The sequence below is a fragment of the Sebastes fasciatus genome, chromosome 16 (genome assembly GCF_043250625.1).
Source record: "Sebastes fasciatus isolate fSebFas1 chromosome 16, fSebFas1.pri, whole genome shotgun sequence".
Lineage (NCBI taxonomy): Eukaryota > Metazoa > Chordata > Actinopteri > Perciformes > Sebastidae > Sebastes > Sebastes fasciatus.
In genome coordinates, this window is record NC_133810.1 from 437,707 (window position 1) to 459,308 (window position 21,602).

The following is a 21,602-nucleotide window of genomic DNA, read 5'->3' on the forward strand; positions in this document are numbered from 1 at the left end:
TGGTGTCTTTCCTTAGTTTTTCTGTTTGTTCTGTGTTTTGTTTTATTTCTTCTTCAACTTTATCCCTCTTATCGTTTGCAGCTTTGATCAGTTTCTGTCCCTCATCTTCAAATAACTGGAGAATGCCAAGCTCCACTTGCCTCTTCTCTTTGCGTTTTATCCCCTTTTTTCCCTTCTTTTGCTCAGCTTTGTATGTCGATACAAGTACCCGCATTATTGTAATTACATCTGGGTTAAGCGTCCCCTCCATTGGCCATGGTTGGTCAATTTCAGGCCAGCGTTTGTGCCATTTTTCCGATATTTTTGCAATGTTTGCGATACCCCTAATTAAAGGATTATTCTTCTGTACTATCTCAACAGGGGTGATTACTTTCGGATTTTTAGTGTTCTTCTTCCCCATTATAACGGCTTCCTTATGTTCCGTTATTGTACTTTAAGAAGTAATTGCTGAAATTAAAACTACTCAAGGCTTATTTAGATTACTTCCCCCCTTTTTTTTTTTTTTTTTTTTTTAAATCCAATTCCCCAATTAATCAATTAATCAATTAACCAATTAACCAATTAACCAATTAACCAATTATCCAATCAACCAATTAACCAATCAACCAATCAACCAATTAACCAATTATCCAATCAACCAATTAACCAATTAACCAATTATCCAATTAATCAATCAACCAATCAACCAATCAACCAATTAACCATTTAACCAATTAACCAATTATCCAATTAACCAATCAATCAAATCAACCAATTAACCAATTAATCAACTAACCAATCAGTCAATCCACAATTTATCCAATTATCCAACTACTCAATTAATCAATTATTAACCAGTCATTTAATGAATCAATCAATAAACAGCCAGTTATCTAATCAATCAATATTCAGCTCAAATCTTCAAACAGTCACCACCTTGAATGTCCACCACATCACAGATCAGACAAACCACGCACCATAACATACATGAACTTCTGTAATTGTCAGCAGAGGTTAGACTCAACAATCATATGCCATTAATTAATCAAATGCATTAACTGATCAATCCGTTGCCAAGTTTTTTTATTAATTCATCTATTTATTTCTCCTAACTGAGCAGGTCAGTTTCCTCTTAGGCTTAATAAATGAAAGCAGGTCTATATGTGTACCACCAATATTGCTTATGACTGAGAACACATACACATATGGAAATGCAGGTTTTGTTTTTGTTAAAGAGTTTGTGTATAAGTTGTACCGGCCTTTTTAGTAGATTGACCTGGAAAGCCTTCCAAGTCGACGTCAGCAATCCACCCTCCGTGATGTGCCGGCCCTCTGCCTTGCCTCCCGTCTCAATTTTCACTCACCATAAATGACATAACAGACAAGGAACAGGCAATGATTTAGTCTCTTGTGAACCCATAGGTCCCTTTAACAGCATCATACATTATATTCCTAACTTAAACCCCTTATCTAAACATTAAAGAATCCCACTGGACCAAACAGTTCAAATGGCAAAGGAATTTTCTGTATCTCCCAAGAAAGGGTCATCGAAAGGAATTTTGGGAAGAGAGAGAGAGAGAGAGAGAGAGAGGGAGAGAGGGGGTTTCAATCACTACCCTTCTTAGAGAAGTTCATTTTGTGCTTTAACAGCTTTAATTATTACATAACGTCCCTTTTAGGAAGAGCTCATGTTTTAGTCTTTTATAAGAAGCTCATGGTTTTACACACTACATTATTCAATTCAACAGTTTTCTTAGAAAAAGGCAAGAAGCTCATTGGTTTACACAATATATCATTCAATTCATTTAGTCTTTTAACCATTTTATGGCCCACATTTGGACTCCATCAGCCGCCAAATGTCACACACATTTACGCACCCACATTTTTCCCTTCTGCTCCCCTCAAAGTAAACACACCCCCACCTTTTCTTCACTCCAAAATTCTAACGCACACACATTTTTCTCAACTGCACCCTTCCATCCCAAAGTAAACACGCACCCACATTTTCTTCACTTGAACTTTTAGATATATTCCTATGCATGCTTTCTGCCGCTATTTCCTTACTTTTTCTCGTAAAATTTCTGCTACCCATGAGATGTAAAATCTTCGACGAGAAGCTGCTTCTTGAACACCGTTCGTCAACAGCGTCAGAGTGGTAACTGTCAATCGAATTGTGATTCTACACTCTCCAGTTATTAACTGACCATCAGATGTTGTTTCAGGTTTTAATTTGGCCCATACTACAATGCTCCTCACCTGAGGGCCCTATCCTATCCGATTTGCGGCTTGTCATATGATCATTTCCTTTATTTCCTTTATTTCCTTTATTTCCTTTAACACTCTTTACATTTATTTATTCAAATTACCTGGATCCAGGTTTCCCAATTTTGTCTTTCTAAGTTAATTCCGGACTATGTCAGAGCCATCGTTACGCAGTGGCTAATATGCATGCGTCTTACCGTTAAGAAGTTGAGGGCCCCTCTTCATTAATCCTGCACGATACTTTTTAACCACCTTATCGTTACCATAAAGCTATTCTAAACTATTCCTTGTATTTCTCATACTTCTTTTCTTCCCTTTATATCTTTTCCCCCTTTTTTCATTAAATTTATCACGGAGCCTCACTTTAAACATCAAATCAACAGTACATGTCCGTAACAGAAGGTTCTTAATTTACGGTGTGTCCACACAACTCCACATAACAGCCCCAATTAATGACCAGCATTCAATGAGTGATCTCACCGTTCTGTGAAGTTGTGCTGATGGTCACCTCCGATCCTGTCTCGTGACGCCAATTATGTCGTATCTTTTCTGCGACCGTGCTGTTGAAGTGATGATGAAGGAAGCTCCGAGGACACTGTTCTTGCTGGTACATAGAGTTTATTACAAACAAGTCACACATGTCATACGGACGTCTCGAGCAGTCCGGAGGCTTCGGGGCGAATATGAAAGTCCTGCTCGTTTGGGGGCCCGCGCCCACCTTATATCGGGTTCAGGCCCTCCAATCACCGAGCTAAGATATGAACTCATGTCTTAGGTATCTCCTACATGTTTATCTTTCAGCCCCTGGCCTTTGCCCTACTTCTTTCACATATGTTTACAATTAGGGGCCTCTCAGTCCGGTATCAGACCTGAAAATATACCACATATATTTACTGTTATAGTTGTCTTTTATATCACATAGAGGTTATATGTTAATATATTAACTGTTATAGTTGTCTTTTATATCACATAGAGGTTATATGTTAATATATTAGCTGTTATAGTTGTCTTTATATCACATAGAGGTTATATGTTAATATATTTACTGTTATAGTTGTCTTTTATATCACATAGAGGTTATATGTTAATATATTTATTAACTGTTATAGTTGTGTTTTATATCACATAGAGGTTATATGTTAATATATTTACTGTTATAGTTGTCTTTTATATCACATAGAGGCTATATGTTAATATATTTACTGTTATAGTTGTCTTTATATCACATAGAGTTATATGTTAATATATATATTCACTAGTTGTGTTTTATATCACACAGAGGTTATATGTTAATATATTAACAGTTATAGTTGTCTTTTATATCACACAGAGGTTATATGTTAATATATTAACTGTTATAGTTGTCTTTTATATCACATAGAGGTTATATGTTAATATATTAACTGTTATAGTTGTCTTTATATCACATAGAGGTTATATGTTAATATATTAACAGTTATAGTTGTCTTTTATATCACATAGAGGTTATATGTTAATATATATTAACTGTTATAGTTGTCTTTTATATCACATAGAGGTTATATGTTAATATATTTAATTAACTGTTATAGTTGTCTTTTATATCACATAGAGGTTATATGTTAATATATTTACTGTTATAGTTGTCTTTTATATCACATAGAGGTTATATGTTAATATATTTACTGTTATAGTTGTCTTTTATATCACATAGAGGCTATATGTTAATATATTAACTGTTATAGTTGTCTTTTATATCACATAGAGGCTATATGTTAATATATTTACTGTTATAGTTGTCTTTTATAACACATAGAGGTTATATGTTAATATATTTACTGTTATAGTTGTCTTTTATATCACATAGAGGTTATATGTTAATATATTTACTGTTATAGTTGTCTTTTATATCACATAGAGGTTATATGTTAATATATTTACTGTTATAGTTGTCTTTTATAACACATAGAGGTTATATGTTAATATATTTACTGTTATAGTTGTCTTTTATATCACATAGAGGTTATATGTTAATATATTTACTGTTATAGTTGTCTTTTATATCACATAGAGGCTATATGTTAATATATTTACTGTTATAGTTGTCTTTTATATCACATAGAGGTTATATGTTAATATATTTACTGTTATAGTTGTCTTTTATATCACATAGAGGTTATATGTTAATATATATATTCACTACTTGTGTTTTATTGTGTGCTTTCTGTTTGATTAGTTCTCAGTTTAATTCCCTTTAATGCACAACATGTTCTGGAGTGATAACCTTAACCTTGTCTTAACTTTGTTTTAAGGGAAAGTGAAAGCAGAGTTAAGAGACACCATCTTAAACTTAGTTAACAGTTCAAACAAACAAAATGGACGTCTGAGTTCATGCAGACAAAAAAAAAAGACAATCGGGTTGATTCTGGTCCTACTCTTCAAAATAAAAGTCTTAGACAAGTATTTCAACAGGAGTCTGAAGAAAACTGCCTCCAGAACGTAGAATCAACAGTTTGAGTTCGTACAGTTTACAGTTTTAATGTGACTGAAACGCTGATGTGCACTGTTCACTTATTCTTCCTTTTCAAAGTAAAACACTCACCATTACCTCTAGTTAGGGCACAGGGTAGTACATTTTATTCATACACACACACACACATATATATATATATGGTATATACGGTATACTATATACAGTATATATATTTACACATACAGTACGTATTTAAATATATATGTAGGTATGTATATTCATATAGATATATGTATATATATATATATACATACATACATACATATGTGTATGTATACATATACATGTACTGTATGTGTGTATCTATGTACATATACATACATACATACTAGGGTCGTCAAAGATGAAGCGTTAACGCATATTCGTGTTAATGCCACTAATTTCTTCAACACAACTTGTGATTTTTAGGTCGTAGATAAACTTTGTGAGAACGGAACAAAAGGAAAGTGTTAAATCAGAGACTCCTGTTGTAAATATTACAGCCGGGTTCAAAACATTAGTTAGTCAGTTAATGATGACATCATTATGGGTGTTTATAGTTAGCATTATTAGCATCTACCATCACAATCACTGATTTAATGCAACACCAGACTGGCTCCACTTCAGACTGGTTCCACTTAAGACTGGTTTCAGTGGGACTTCAGACTGGACTTCAGACTGGTTCCACTTAAGACTGGTTCCACTTCGGACTGGTTCCACTTAAGACTGGTTCCACTTCAGACTGCATGGTTCCACTTCAGACTGGTTCCACTTAAGACTGGTTCCATTGGGACTTCAGACTGGTTCCACTTAAGACTGGTTCCACTTCAGACTGGTTCCACTTAAGACTGGTTCAAGTGGGACTTCAGACTGGTTCCAGTAGGACTTCAGACTGGTTCCAGCAGGACATATCAGTGCACGTCTACTGCAAATAAAACAACACAAACAGGTAATCGACTGACTGATCTCATATCTTCATTTAACATGAATCCCAGTGAGATACGGTCTAAATGTCAACATTTACTGGAATATTCTGTGAAAAACGACAACCTGTTCAACCTGTTTTGACGGGTCAACTTTTTATTTCCTGTCAGTAATTTTTGTTAAATTATCAGAGTTTAGTCTCTTCTCTTATTTCTAGCAGGTAGTTTTTATTTCTAACTGATAATCAGTTGAATGATGTAGAAAATAGGAGCTCTGTGTACTGTAATGGCAATTTTCATATCTGCATTTAACACTGTACCTTTAGATAATCTCAGGGCCTCACATCTAGCAGACCTTGTCACCATAAGCATTAAAACAGTGACCCGACAGTTTTATCTTCTGTGACTATAAACAACAGAGGGCTGAAGTACTTGTTATGTCTTGTGATGCTCTGTTGTCTGTTCTGTGCTGACGTAAGGATACACTTTCTATCCTTCTCTTCTTTGCACTTATCTGTGTGTTATGCTTTAGTATGTATAAATACTGACTACTCTTTGTGTTCGGGGCTCACTTGCCACAGCCCACTCAGGTGGCTGTGCTCGTGAGTCCATCTGCAGATGCTTTTCTTATTAATATATGCTTTTTTATTAAATTTACTTGAACGACAAGTTGTTACCTTGGTTTGTGTCTTGTTTTAACAGAAACTGCCACCACAGTACTCTGAGTAAAGGTTTTATTATTTTATAGAGGAGCAGCATCTTTATTATTACGGAAGTACAGTTTACACAAGTGCTTTTACTGGACTAGTACTCAGTGTTAGATGTTGTGCTTTTATTTTGAAAGGTTGTCCTGTTGCACACTTCTGCTCAGAGAGAGAAACACTTCAGAAGAGACATCGTCTACTCGACTCCTGTTGTTTTCTGGTGAGTTTGTTGTTTTTAGTTCAGTAAATGATCTTTTCACACATGAGCAGGTATGAATACAGCATGTCTACAGTATACATTTATATATACATATATATATATATATATATATATATATATATATATGTGTGTGTGTATATATACATATATATATATATATACATATATATATCAGTATGTTTTACTACTTTTTCTTCATTTCCTCGTAAGAAAATACTGGGGTGTCTTACTTTCACTTTTGACTGTGACTTGGTGTTCTGACGGAGGAACCAGCTGATTGTGTTTGAATTTCTCAGAAGTTTTAAAGAGAATTCAGATTCACGAGAAGTTAGTTTAAGATGTTTTATTCTTCCACTTCTAGTTAGGGCCCGAGCCCCGACAACGTCGGGCCAGCGAAGGCCCTATTGAAACTGTAGGAATTCTTTTTCATTTTCTCCTCCCAAATGTATCGCATTTTTGACGAACTTAACATGCTCAAAAAGTAAAAAAATTGTGTTGATATATTTACTGTTATAGTTGTCTTTTATATCACATAGAGGTTATATGTTAATATATTTACTGGTATAGTTGTCTTTTATATAACATAGAGGTTATATGTTAATATATTAACTGTTATAGTTGTCTTTTATATCACATAGAGGTTATATGTTAATATATTAACTGTTATAGTTGTCTTTTATATCACATAGAGGTTATATGTTAATATATTTACTGGTATAGTTGTGTTTTATATCACATAGAGGTTAATATATTTACTGGTATAGTTGTGTTTTATATCACATAGAGGTTATATGTTAATATATTTACTGGTATAGCTGTCTTTTATATCACATAGAGGCTATATGTTAATATATTTACTGTTATAGTTGTCTTTTATATCACATAGAGGTTAGATGTTAATATATTAACTGTTATAGTTGTCTTTTATATCACATAGAGGTTATATGTTAATATATTTACTGTTATAGTTGTCTTTTATATCACATAGACAACTATAACAGTTAATATATTAACATATAACCTCTTTTATATCACATAGAGGCTATATGTTAATATATTTACTGGTATAGTTGTCTTTTATATCACATAGAGGTTATATGTTAATATATTTACTGTTATAGTTTTCTTTTATATCACATAGAGGTTATATGTTAATATATTAATGGTTATAGTTGTCTTTTATATCACATAGAGGCTATATGTTAATATATTTACTGTTATAGTTGTCTTTTATATCACATAAAGGCTATATGTTAATATATTAACTGTTATAGTTGTCTTTTATATCACATAGAGGCTATATGTTAATATATTTACTGTTATAGTTGTATTTTATATCACATAGAGGTTATATGTTAATATATTTACTGTTATAGTTGTCTTTTATATCACATAGAGGTTATATGTTAATATATTTACTGTTATAGTTGTCTTTTATATCACATAGAGGCTATATGTTAATATATATATTCACTAGTTGTGTTTTATTAGTTCTCAGTTTAATTCCCTTTAATGCACAACATGTTCTGGAGTGATAACCTTAACCTTGCTTTAACCTTAACTTAACCTTAACTTAACCTTGTCTTCGTTGAGGGAAAGTGAAAGCAGAGCTAAGAGACACCATCTTAAATTCATTTAACAGATCAAACAAACAAAATGGACATCTGAGTTCATGAAGACAAAAAAAAAAGAAGCTGGGTGGATTCTGGTCCTACTCTTCAAAATAAAAGTCAGTCACACAAAGAGAAACACAAGTATTTCAACAGGAGTCTGAAGTCTGAACAGTTTGAGTTCTACTGACTGATGGCAGTTTACAGGTTTAATGTGACTGAAACACTGATCTGTTCACTTATTCTTCCTTTTCAAAGAAAAACACTCACCATTACCTCTAGTTAGGACACAGGGTAGTACACTTTATTTATACACACACACACACATATATATATACGTATATACAGTATACTATATATACTGTATATATATATATTTACACATACAGTATGTATGTATATATACCTACAGATATATGTATATATACCTACATATATGTATGTATATGTATACATATACATGTACTGTATATGTAGGTATGTATGTATCTATGTACATATACATAAATACATACTAGGGTCATCAAACATGTCCGGTCATAGACCTGCTCTTTATATAAAGCGTCTTGAGATAACTTCTGTTGTGATTTGACGCTATACAAAAACAAATTGAATTGAATTGAATTGAATCAAAGATAACTCGTTAACGCATATTTGTTTGAATGCCACTAATTTCTTCAACACAACTTGTGATTTTTAGGTCGTAGATAAACTGTGTGAGAACGGAACAAAAGGAAAGAGTTAAATCAGAGACTCCTGTTGTAAATATTACAGCCGGGTTCAAAACATTAGTTAGTCAGTTAATGATGACATCATTATGGGTGGTTATAGTTAGCATTATTAGCATCTACCATCACAATCACTGATTTAATGCACCACCCGACTGGTTCCACTTCAGACTGGTTCCACTTCAGACTAGTTCCACTTCAGACTGGTTAAACTTAAGACTGGTTCCACTTCAGACTGGTTCCAGTGGGACTTCAGACTGGTTCCACTTCAGACTGGTTCCAGTGGGACTCCAGTGGGACTTCAGACTGGTTCCAGTGGGACTCCAGTGGGACTTCAGACTGGTTCCAGTGGGACTTCAGACTGGTTCTAGTGGGACTTCAGACTGGTTCCAGTGGGACTTCAGACTGGTTCTAGTGGGACTTCAGACTGGTTCTAGTGGGACTTCAGACTGGTTCCAGTGGGACTTCAGACTGGTTCTAGTGGGACTTCAGACTGGTTCCAGTGGGACTTCAGACTGGTTCCAGTGGGACTTCAGACTGGTTTTAGTGGGACTTCAGACTGGTTCCAGTGGGACTTCAGACTGGTTCTAGTGGGACTTCAGACTGGTTCCAGTGGGACTTCAGACTGGTTCCAGTGGGACTTCAGACTGGTTCCAGTGGGACTTCAGACTGGTTCCAGTGGGACTTCAGGCTGGTTCCAGTGAGACTTCAGACTGGTTCCAGTGAGACTTCAGACTGGTTCCAGTGGGACTTCAGGCTGGTTCCAGTGGAGTGGGACTTTAGACTGGTCTCAGTGGGACTTCAGACTGGTTCCAGTGGGACTTCAGGCTGGTTCCAGTGGAGTGGGACTTCAGACTGGTTCCAGTGGGACTTCAGACTGGTTCTAGTGGGACTTCAGACTGGTTCCAGTGGGACTTCAGACTGGTTCTAGTGGGACTTCAGACTGGTTCCAGTGGGACTCCAGACTGGTTTCCTGTCAGTAATTTTTGTTAAATCAGAGTTGTGTCTCTTCTCTTATTTCTAGCAGGTAGTGTTTATGTCTAACTGATAATCAGTTGTATGATGTAGAGAATAGGAGCTCTGTGTACTCTGAGTAAAGGTTTTATTATTTTATAGAGGAGCAGGAGTGCTTTTACTGGACTAGTACTCAGTTTAAGGTGTTGTGCTTTTATTTTGAAAGGTCATCGTGCTGCGCATTTCTGCTCAGAGAGAGAAGAGAAGAGACATCGTCCACTCAGCTCCTGTTGTTTTCTGGTGAGTTTGTTGTTTTTAGTTCAGTAGATGATCTTTTCTCACCTGAGCAGGTGTGAATACAGCATGTCTACAGTATACATATATATATATATCTATATATATATATATATATCTATATATATATCTATATATCTATATATATATATACACATCAGTATGTTTTACTATGTTTTCTTCATTTCCTAGTAAGAAAATACTGGGGTGTGTCTGTTACTTTGACTTTTGACTGTGACTTGGTGATCTGACGGAGGAACCAGCTGATTGTGTTTGACTTTATAAGAAGTTTTAAAGAGAATTCAGATTCACTAGAAGTTCATAAGAAACCACGTTGAGGTTAGTTTAGGATGTTTTATTCTTCCACTTCTAGTTTGTTTTGTGTTTAACTCTTTAACTTATTTTAGGGTGTTTTACTGTACTATGATTAGTCTGACTTTCTCTGTATTGTATCTGTACTGAATTAGAGTTTTCCCTCTAAAGCTCTTTGTAATGTTATTTGCCTGTATGATGGAGCGACCACTCCTCCACCTCTGCAGTAATACGTCAGTTCTCAGGGCCGTCCTTCTGTCACACCATCAAGTCCTTGAGGGCTCTCTGTGAGACTATATGAACACTTCCTGTAAGTCAGAATAAGCAAGGAGGACATGGGTGTTCAGCCTGGTATATTTTAATCTACACAGAAACATTAACATCAAGGATTTAAGATGGTACATAAAAACAAGCATTAGACTATAACACACCTGGTTTATTTATAAAGGGTTGTGATGTGGTAATAATAATAATAATAATATATTGGATTTATATAGCGCTTTATATTAATCTCAAAGACGCTTTAACATAGTCGGGGGGGAAAACGGTGTGAGACAGACAGGCAGGAGACGAACGACAAAAAGCGACATACACAGGAACAATCACATCCAGACACATGGACTGATGGGGAGGGGGAAGGAGGGGGCTACGGGTAAGCAGAGGAGAAGAGATGTGTTTTGAGGCGGGACTGGAATGTGGTGATGGAATCAGAGTCTCTGATGAGTTTGGGGAGTGAGTTCCAGAGCTTGGGAGCTGCCCTGGAGAATGCTCTGTCCCCAAAGCTGCAGAGGTTGGACTTGGGGGTGGAGAGTAAACCAGCTGAGGTGGATCTGAGGGACCGTTGAGGTTGGTAGGGGGAGAGGAGTTCAGAGAGATAGGGGGGTGCAAGTTGGTGGAGGGCTTTGTAGGTGAGGGTCAGGATTTTGTAGGAGATCCGGTGGGAGACGGGGAGCCAGTGAAGGTCTTTCAGGACTGGGGTGATATGATGCCATGATTTGGTGTGGGTGAGGAGTCGGGCAGCTGCATTCTGGACCAGTTGTAATTTGTTTATGGAGGTGTTGCTGATGCCATAGAGGAGTGAGTTGCAATAGTCAAGGCGGGAGGAGATGAAGGCGTGGATGAGTTTCTCTGCTGTAGGGGGTGTGAGGGACGGACGGATTTTTGCGATATTGCGAAGGTGGAAGAAGGATATTTTGACCAGTTGGCGGATGTGGGGCTCGAGGGAGAGGGTGGAGTCGAAGATCACGCCAAGGTTACGTGCCTGGGGGGAGGGGGAAACAGAAGTGCCATCGATGTTGAGTGTGAGGTTGTTGGTTTTGGTGAGGGTGGATTTGGAGCCGATGAGGAGGAGTTGTGTTTTGTCGCTGTTGAGTTTTAAAAAGTTCTGTTGCATCCAGGCTTTAATTGCAGAGAGGCAGGAGTTGATGTGGGAGAGCGGTGGATTGTGAGGGGTGTTGGTGCTGAGGTAGATCTGAGTGTCGTCAGCATAGCAGTGGAAGTCCAGGTTGAAGTGGCGTAGGATCTGACCGAGGGGGAATAAGTAAATTATAAACAGGAGTGGACCGAGTACAGAGCCTTGGGGGACACCTTGTGTGACTGTGGATGTGGCAGAGGAGTTGTTGTGAAGGGAGATGAAGTGAGATCTGTTGGTGAGGTATGACTGGAGCCAGCTGAGTGCAGTACCTTCGATACCGCTGTCTTGGAGTCTGGTGAGAAGAATGTTGTGACATACGGTATCGAAGGCTGCACTCAGGTCCAGGAGGATGAGGATGTTGAGGGCTCCGGTGTCAGCAGAGGTGAGGAGGTTATTGAGGACTTGGAGGAGTGCAGTTTCTGTGCTGTGGAGGGGGCGAAAGCCAGATTGGAGGGGTTCAAGCAGGTTGTTGGAATGCAGGTGGGATTGGAGCTGGGTGGAGACGAGGCGTTCGAGGGTTTTGGAGAGGAAGGGGAGGTTGGAGATAGGGCGGTAATGATTGAGACAGGAGGGGTCCAGACCAGGTTTCTTGAGTGTGGGGGTGACAGCAGCAGTTTTGAAGGCTGAGGGGACAGTTCCATGGGACAGTGAGGAGTTGAAGAGGTCGGTGAGGTAGGGGCATAGGACAGGGAGGCAGGACTTCAGCAGGGGGGTCGGGAGGGGGTCCAGGGAGCAGGTGGTGGGTTTGGATGTGCTGATGAGTTTGGCAATGGTTGCTGAGTCAACAGGGTCGAACCGGGAGAGGCGGTGCTGGGGGGGAGGGGTCAGGGGGTCCAGAGGGATGGAGAGAAAAGGGGTCGGTGTGGTTGCTGCTGGGTCAGACACGGGGGAGCAGTGAGTTGTTGATGGTGGTGATTTTATCGCTGAAGAACTGAAGGAATGAGTTACATAGATCGGGTGAGGGGTCAGAGAGGGTGTTGGCACGAGGCTTGAGGAGAGTGTTGACAGTGGAGAAGAGGGTTCGGGGGTTACGGGTGGGGTCATTGATGATGGTGGAGAAGTAGTCAGATTTGGCAGCAGTGATGGCGTCTTTGTAGGTGATGAGGTGAGATTTGTAGGCTTCAAGGTGAACAGTGAGTGATGATTTTCTCCAGAGGCGTTCAAGTTGGCGGCCGGTCTGTTTGAGTTTTCTGAGGTGGGGTGTGAACCAGGGGGAGGAGGTGTTGAATGAAACAGTTTTGGTTCTCAGGGGGGCCAGTGAGTTGAGGGAGGCAGACAGGGTGGCGTTGAGGTGGTTGGTGAGATCATCGGGCGAGGTGGGGGGTGGGTCCAGGTGGAGGGCAGCAGATAGCAGGTCGGAGAGATGGAGGGGATCAATGGACTTGATGTTGCGGAATGAGATGACTCTGGGGAGTTTCAGACGGGGTGATGGGGAAGGGATTGTGAATTGGATGAGTTTGTGATCAGATAGGGAAAAGGGGGATGGTTGGATGTTCAGAACCGGGACGTTGGCAGAGCAGACGAGATCCAGAATATGGCCTTTATTGTGTGTGGGGAAGGTGATGTGCTGGGTGAGGTTGAAGTTGTCCAGTAGAGTGGAGAAATCAGAGGCAAGTTTACAGGTGGGGGAGTCCATGTGGATGTTGAAGTCGCCCAGTAGCAGTAGGGGTAAGGGGAGGGATGATGCTAGGATGAGGAGTTCAGACAGATCGGAGAGGAAGGATGAATTTGGTTTAGGTGGGCGGTAGATGAGAATGACTGTGTTGGAGCAGGTTTTGAAGGCAAGGGATTCGAATGATGTGACTGTAGGGAAAGTGAGTTCGGTGGTCCTGAGGTTCTTGTTGAATAAGACTGCGAGGCCCCCTCCACGCCGGGAGGGGCGGGGTTTGCAGAGGTAGCCGAAGTTGGGGGGGGATGCTTGGTTGAGGGAGAAGAAGTCATTGGGTTGTTGCCAGGTTTCAGTGAGCAGGAGGAAGTCCAGTGAATTGTCCAGGATGAGTTCATGGAGGATGGGGGCTTTGTTGTTAAGTGAACGGGTGTTGAGGAGGGCAAAGTTGGATGAGTGGGAGGGTGGTGTGATGGGGGCACGCTGGAGAGGTTTGAGGTTGGCCAGGTTCACAGTGCGGCGGGGTCCATTGGAGGGGGGGCGGCGGGGGTGAGTGGTTTGGATGTTGTAAGTCGGGGGGGTGGGGGTAATGGAGGACTGGAGATGACGGTTGTGTTTGGGGCCACGGTGAAGGTAGCGTTTACAGATGAGGATTCCAGCAGATTGAGCAGAGGAGAGAGCAGTGGAGGATAGCCGGTCGTTTCTCCTGAGGCGGAGGAGTTGACAGCGAGAGTAGGGGAGGGGAGGGGAGGAGGTAATGGGGGGACAAAACAACTGTGGGAACCAGGGGGGTCCTTTGAATAACAGGGGGGGTAGTGTAAGAAGCAACAGGAGAGGGGTGAGTAGGGTTGATGGTTCCATGGTTTAGCAGACGGGTTAGCGGTTAGCAGGTGGTGAGAGGGACGGTAGAGGCAGCACAGGGTAGCGTTAGACAGGGCGGGGGGGGGGGCGGTGGTACTCACGATACAGATGGTTACAGATGATGAGGAGAACAGCCAGATGATTAATGTAATTCCAGTGGTGGAGTGTCCGAGAGGAGTTGAGGGGGACAGAGAAACATGCAGGGCAGCTCCGCTAGCGAGTTAGCAGCTAACCGGCGAGGAGAGTGCAGCGAACGGGAGCAGAGGGAAAACAAAAAACAAAAAACAAAAGACGGAGAACAAGAGTGGGAACGAGACGGAACACAACAAAACTCAGGAGAACAGTGAAGAAACAGCAACAAAACGAGAGGAAAGGCAGCTGACAGAGGGAGAAGCGGCAGTCAGGAGACGCCAGCAGTGCTCACCCACCGGCACAAACATAAACAAACACACGCGTGTACGGAGGCAGCGAAGGGACAAACAGTGCGGAAGGCGAGTATGAGACACATCCCCGAAGCAGGAAAAAGAGACTCTGAATGTGAATGTTTGTGTTTAAAACCAATTCACAGTTTATGTACGAGATCGTAATATGTGTCGGATAGTGAGCTGGGTTTGAAAAGATGGTTAGTTAGCATGCAAGACTCTTTGTCTGTGGAGCATGAACTAAACACATCCAATGCAGTGAAGCCAGCTCCCCAAATATACTTTTTTTTTTTTTTTTAAACAGAGTTTATTTCTGAATTTTGTTAATACAACTCTGACAATCCATTGCTTTATTGTTCAGGGAGCGAGCATTCTGTAGCATGAAGGTTGCAGAGTTGTGATTTGTAGATGTTGGGGCAGAGGGAATGAGGGGAACTAAGTTGTCAACTGTGGTGGCAGTTTCTGTTAAAACAAGACACAAACCAACGTAACAACTTGTCTTTCAGTGAATTTAATAAAAAGGCATACATTAATAACTAAAGCATCTGCAGATGGACTCACGAGCACAGCCACCTGTTGTGGACTGTGGCAAGTGAGCCCCGAATACAAAGAGTAGTCAGTATTTATACATTTAAAGCATAACATGAAGATAAGTGCAAAGAAGAAAGGAAGAGAAGGATAGAAAGTGTATCAATGCGTCAGCACACAGCAGACAACAGAGCATCACAAGACATAACAAGTATTTCAGCAATCTGTTGTTTGCAGTTACAGAGAACTAAAATGTCAGGTCATTGTCCTATGGTGACACAGTTGAACATGTGAGGCCCTGAGATTATCTAAAGGTACAGTGTTAAACTGCAGATATGAAAATTGCCATTACACAACCCAGATGAGAGGTCTTAGATTGCCGGATTGCACGTGGAGTTTGTTGTGATGACGTCGTAGCGGTGTGGCAGAGCGCCGGTCAGAATGAATGGTGGGAATAGCATGATCGGAGTAAACAAACTTGCAACGGGCAGCCCTGTGCACATAACGTGGACGACACAGGAGTCCGTTGGATTTAATTACAGCAAGAGAGTTTGGAGAGAAGTGACAGAAGAGGTCCAGGAGTTACAGTGTGGTGTACTTTAGGAACAACATGGCAGCGGCTAGCTACTAGCTGGTAGGCCGCGAGCCGGGGAATGGGCAACAGCAGCGCCGTAGAGGAACCACACAGGAAGATGGAACAAAACAGGTCGGCGAAAGCTAGGAGTATCTACACCAGCGGAGGTCCAGTCGGGGTAAAATCCAGCGTGAATAATCCAGGAAAGAGAAGACAGGTGGATCACTAGCTAGCGAGGACAGGCTAACCGCTAGTCAACGGAAGCTAACAGCTGTTCGGTGGCTAACAGCTGACCAGGCTAAACAGCTGATCGATGGAGACAGTGAGTAACGTTACACTGACTACTACTACACTGAGATAGCAACAGAGAGGTCGCTGAGAGATAAAGGTGGTGGAGACAGTCCACACCTGATCTGCTGGCAGTGTAGAGCACAGGAAAGCAGAATAAGCAGAGAACAATACCATTTTACAGCAAATAGTGAAGCGACGACATCCGGGGATTCCAACCAACAACCAACCAACAACCATTTACCAATCCATGGAAGGAAAGGGATTCCTGAGCTAGCTGGTGATTCCATCGCTGGTGGAGGAGCCAGGCTGGGAAAGTTGTGGTTCCAGTCAAAAGTTGAAGTTCTTACTGGGTTCCAGTTTGGAGGCAAACTGGTCGCTCTGGTCCGTTGTTCCTGCAGAGTTAGCAGCTCGGCGCTAACTTGCTTTGTTCCTGTTGCTTTTAAAGTTAGTTGGCCGACTTTGTTGTAGTCTCTGGCACTAAACCATGGAGGTATAAAGAGAACTGGATCCAGCGTTGGAGGCGGGGCCCCGTTCATTCCTATGAGAGTTGCTCAGTGGAACTTGAAGCCATAATGGCTCGACTTCCGGCTGGAAAATTACCTGGCTCTTCTGGCGATCTTCCGCATCCATTAGGTCCATGGAGCAGGCGCTGTAGCGTCCGCTCGGTCACGGGGTCAAACGTCCCGCAGTCATCATGGCTCACTAACTCCTCCTCCCAGCCCTCGCTCCAGCCTCGTCTGGATCTCATTCACATGAACGGAGGAAGGGAAATAACTCTGGATTCAGCTGTTAGTGCATTTTACAACTTTAGGACCTAATGATTTAAATAAGGGCTATTAGAGTGTTCATACTGGGGAGTTGATTCACCTCAAATTAAATGATCCGCTGAGTTCCAGATGTCTCTTTCCCAATGGGAAGTCTATGGGAAAAAGTGTTTTTGGGTCCAATGGCGTGACGGACACTAAAGTTGTAGTACCGCCTCTACGAAAGTTGGGATCAACAACCGGCACTCTTCCTGGGGGCTGGCACTGATCTGGTTTACTGTGGGTTAGCAGTGCAAACTGAGCTAAGCAGGAATATTTCAGGCAGGTTCTTGCGTCCTCTTCCTGTCCCGACTGTCTGCTGTTAGCAGGTCAGAGCTGAAAGAGACAAAGGAGGGTCTCTTTTTGTCATGGGTGCATTTTCACACCTAGTTGTGAAAACTGAAGGACCCTGCTGACGTCATGGGTTACAGTAGACAGTGGTTACTGTAAACGTCGGGTCTATAGGCGGAGTTATGGACTCAAGGGGAACTGGAGAATGTAGTTCAATGACTCAACATGAGTGATGCAGATATTTTTTAATTCCTGACGGTGTTTGTTTGGATTGTTTTTGGTCTTTGAATTAAACCAGACAGCAGTAGACGATACTGATCCAATAATTCACTGTTTCAGCACTATTAACACAACATAATTACTAACCTACTGTGAATCATACTGTAGTTCATAGTAATAAGCATCTAACTGGGTAGAAGCATGCTGAAGTTCAGAGAGTACCAACAATGAATCCTTCCTCTGTGTGTCTTCCTATCAGCGAGGTGAAAACCAGTTGAGGGGATTTCCATGAATACAGATAAAGACTTTGTAACTTACTGAATCTGATCCTTTTCTCCAGCAGGTTTTCTGATCCTCAGTCATGAATCCAGATCTTCATCCAGATCTCACCATCGTCCTGCTTGGAAAAACAGGAGTTGGTAAAAGTGCTTCAGGAAACACCATCCTGGGACGACCAGCGTTTAAGTCAAAGCTTGCCTTCACATCAGTTACAGAAGAAATCTCTGAACAAAAAGGAAATGTCTTTGGGAAACAGATCTCAGTGGTCGACACTCCGGGAATATTAGACAGCAAAGACACAGAGGAGAAGATCAAAAGCTGGTGTCAGGAGCTCCTGCAGTCGTCCAGACGTTGTCTGTTTCTGGTGGTGGTCAGAGTTGGACGGTTCTTAGAGGAGGACCAGAAGGCTGTGAAGGCGGCTATGAGAGTCCTCGGGCCCCGGGGGTTGAAAGAGAGTTACCTGCTCTTCACCGGAGGTGATGCTCTACAATACATGTCATTGGATGATTTTATCTTTCAAGATAAAGATAAGCTTCAAAATGTTGTTAAAAAGTTTGCGGGGGCGTCTCACCTCTTTGACAATGAGGATGACGATGAAGAACAAGTCAGAGACCTGCTGTGGAAGTCAGGCCATCTACCAACCCATCAACAACCTGATCCACCAGGTACCGTGTGATCTAATTCTTACATGTATTCATTTTAAGTAATGTCATGGTTTTGGATGACGTCATGTAGGCTACTGATCTTTATCAGAGTTAGGAATGAACCCTCACAGCTGGAGGCTGGTGGTGTTGGTTGTTACAGCTCCTATCACTGAAGTCACTTTTAATCAAAGATTGACAAACACTGACAACACAGAGTTCACATGTGAGGAGGAAACTGGTGCACAACATGTTTGACCATTGGCAGGTGATCACCAGATTAACCATGTTATCAGCTTTGTGTCTTCGTGGTCACTAACCAGAGTTTGCCGGCGACAGCCGTGGCTGGATGCATTATATTTTTTGGGTTGTCCATTCTTGTGAAGGTGATATCTCAGGAACACCTGCAGAGAATCTCTTTAAAAAAAAGTACAAACGTCCACTTGGACTAAAGGATGAACTGAGTAGATTTTGGTGGTCAAAGGTCAAAGGTCACTGTGACCTCACAGGCTTTAACTCAAGAATTAATCTGCTAACTATGATAATTTAACACAAATATCTAACAGGAAGAAGTGATGACATTTTGGATAGACATGGATGTAAAGTGACACTTGGCTGGTTGGCGGAGGCGTCTAACCACGAGGCGGTTATTCCAGTTTAGGAGATGTTTTACTGACTGATGTTTCAATCAGTTTTCAGACTGTAGTTATGAGAAGCTAAACTCATCTGATTTATTTGTTTTCTATCTTCCAGCTGATGTTTCCAGAGACAGGAGGGTCGTGCTGTTCGGTCTACCTGGATCTGGAAAAAGTGCATCAGGAAACACCATCCTGGGATCAGATCAGTTTAAATCAGCCGGGGGTTTTAATCCAGGCAGTACAGAGACGGTCTCTAAATCAGCCGTGGTGGAGGGTCGTAAGGTCACAGTGGTCGACACTCCAGGATTCACTGATGAAGTTCTGACTCCTAAACAGCTGTACCTGGAGATCATGAAGTCGATAGTTGAGGCCAGTCCAGGACCACATGCCCTCATCATCGTGGTCAAAATAGGCAGAATCACCAAAGCAGACGTCAAACTGTTTGAGCTACTTCTTAAACTGTTTGTTGGTGGAGCTGATAGGTACTCCATGGTGCTGTTCACTCATGGAGATGAGCTAAAAGACCAGAGCATTGAGGATGAGATAAAGTCCAACAGAGTCTGGTCAGATCTGGTCTCCATGTGTGGTGGTAGATACTGTGTGTTTGACAACGGAGCCAAAAGAAGCAGAGAGCAGGTTAGAAACCTCCTGAATCAAGTAGATGAGATGGTCACAGTGAATGGTGGAGAACACTACACAGATGAGATGTTCAGGATGGCCTATACGTTCTTTAATGAAGAAAGGAACCGGTCAGACAGCAGCGGTGATGACAAAGTAAAAGAAAAAGTATGGAAAAGAATTGGACGCTCTTTATTGATTGGAACCGGCATAGGTTTATCTGCAGGAGCATTGGTAGCAGTAGCAGCAGTAGCAGCAGTAGGAGCAGGAGCAGTAGCAGTAGTAGGAGCAGCAGGAACAGCAGCAGGAGGAGCAGCAGCAGGAGCAGCAGCAGGAGCAGCAGGAGCAGCAGTAGCAGCAGGAGCAGCAGTAGCAGCAGGAGCAGCAGTAGCAGCAGGAGCAGCAGGAACAGCAGCAGGAGCAGCAGGAGCAGTTGAAGAACAAGTCAGAGACCTGCTGCAGAAGTCAGGCCATCCACCAACCCATCAACAACCTGATCCACCAGGTACCGTGTGATCTAATTCTTACATGTATTCATTTTAAGTAATGTCATGGTTTTGGATGACGTCATGTAGGCTACTGATCTTTATCAGTTAGGAATGAACCCTCACAGCTGGAGGCTGGTGGTGTTGGTTGTTACAGCTCCTATCACTGAAGTCACTTTTAATCAAAGGTTGACAAACAGTGACAACACAGAACCCTAACCCTATATCTCAGGAACACCTGGATAGAATCTCTTCAAAATTGGCACAAACGTCCACTTGGACTAAAGGATGAACTGATTAGATTTTGGTGGTCAAAGGTCACTGTGACCTCACAAAACATGTTTTGGCCATAACTCAAGAATTCATCTGCTAATTGTGATAATTTAACACAAATGTCTAACAGGAAGAAGTGATGACATTTTGGACAGACATGGATGTAAACTGACACTGAGAAGGTAAACTCATCTGATTCATTTGTTTTCTATCTTCCAGCTGATGTTTCCAGAGACAGGAGGGTCGTGCTGTTCGGTCTACCTGGAGCTGGAAAAAGTGCATCAGGAAACACCATCCTGGGATCAGATCAGTTTAAATCAGCCGGTGGTTTTGACTCAGTCAGTACTGAGACGGTCTCTAAATCAGCCGTGGTGGAGGGTCGTAAGGTCACAGTGGTCGACACTCCAGGACTCACTGATGAAGTTCAGACTCCTAAACAGCTGTACCTGGAGATCATGAGGTCGATAGTTGAGGCCAGTCCAGGACCACATGCCCTCATCATTGTAGTCAAAATAGGCAGAATCGACAAAGCAGACGTCAAACTGTTTGAGCTACTTCTTAAACTGTTTGTCGGTGGAGCTGATAGGTACTCCATGGTGCTGTTCACTCATGGAGATTGGCTAAAAGGCCAGAGCATTGAGGATGAGATAAAGTCACACACACTCGTGTCAGATCTGGTCTCCATGTGTGGTGGTAGATACTGTGTGTTTGACAACGGAGCCAAAAGAAGCAGAGAGCAGGTTAGAAACCTCCTGAATCAAATAGATGAGATGGTCACAGTGAATGGTGGAGAACACTACACAGATGAGATGTTCAGGATGGCCCAGACGTTCTTTAATGAAGAAAGGAACCGGTCAGACGGCAGCGGTGATGACAAAGATGACGAAGATCACAATGATCACAAAGATGGAACAAGAGGATTTGCGAGAGTACTAGATCTTCATCCAGATCTCACCATCGTCCTGCTTGGAAAAGCAGGAGTTGGTAAAAGTGCTTCAGGAAACACCATCCTGGGACGACCAGCGTTTAAGTCAGAGCTTGCCTTCACATCAGTTCCAGAAGAAATCTCTGAACAAAAAGGAAATGTCTGCGGGAAACAGATCTCAGTGGTCGACACTACGGGAATATTAGACAGCACAGACAAAGAGGAGAAGATCAAAAGCTGGTGTCAGGAGCTCCTGC

General features: G+C 41.6%; 2 protein-coding genes and 1 pseudogene across 4 annotated transcripts in view; 2 read left to right on the plus strand and 1 right to left on the minus strand.

Annotated features, from left to right (window-relative positions):
* LOC141753499 (GTPase IMAP family member 8-like) overlaps positions 1-21,602 on the plus strand; it is a 42,682-nt gene that overhangs the window by 18,321 nt on the left and 2,759 nt on the right. Inside the window, exons 2-5 of the mRNA XM_074612248.1 lie at positions 10,098-10,171; positions 17,827-18,430; positions 19,160-20,167; positions 20,640-21,287. Of these exons, the coding sequence (XP_074468349.1) occupies positions 17,848-18,430; positions 19,160-20,167; positions 20,640-21,287 (2,239 nt within the window). The 5' untranslated portion in view covers positions 10,098-10,171; positions 17,827-17,847. The remainder of the gene's footprint in view (positions 1-10,097; positions 10,172-17,826; positions 18,431-19,159; positions 20,168-20,639; positions 21,288-21,602) is intronic.
* The window catches only part of LOC141753500 (GTPase IMAP family member 1-like), a 57,776-nt gene continuing 42,225 nt past the window's right edge, over positions 6,052-21,602 (plus strand). For 2 of the 3 annotated variants that reach the window (XR_012590466.1, XM_074612249.1), the window contains exon 1: positions 6,053-6,579. The gene's annotated coding sequence lies outside the window, so the exon portion shown is untranslated. Of the gene's footprint in view, positions 6,580-21,602 lie in introns of all 3 variants that reach the window. The other variant, XM_074612250.1, reaches the window with a different exon arrangement.
* On the minus strand, positions 11,021-14,358 carry LOC141752538 (uncharacterized; annotated as a pseudogene).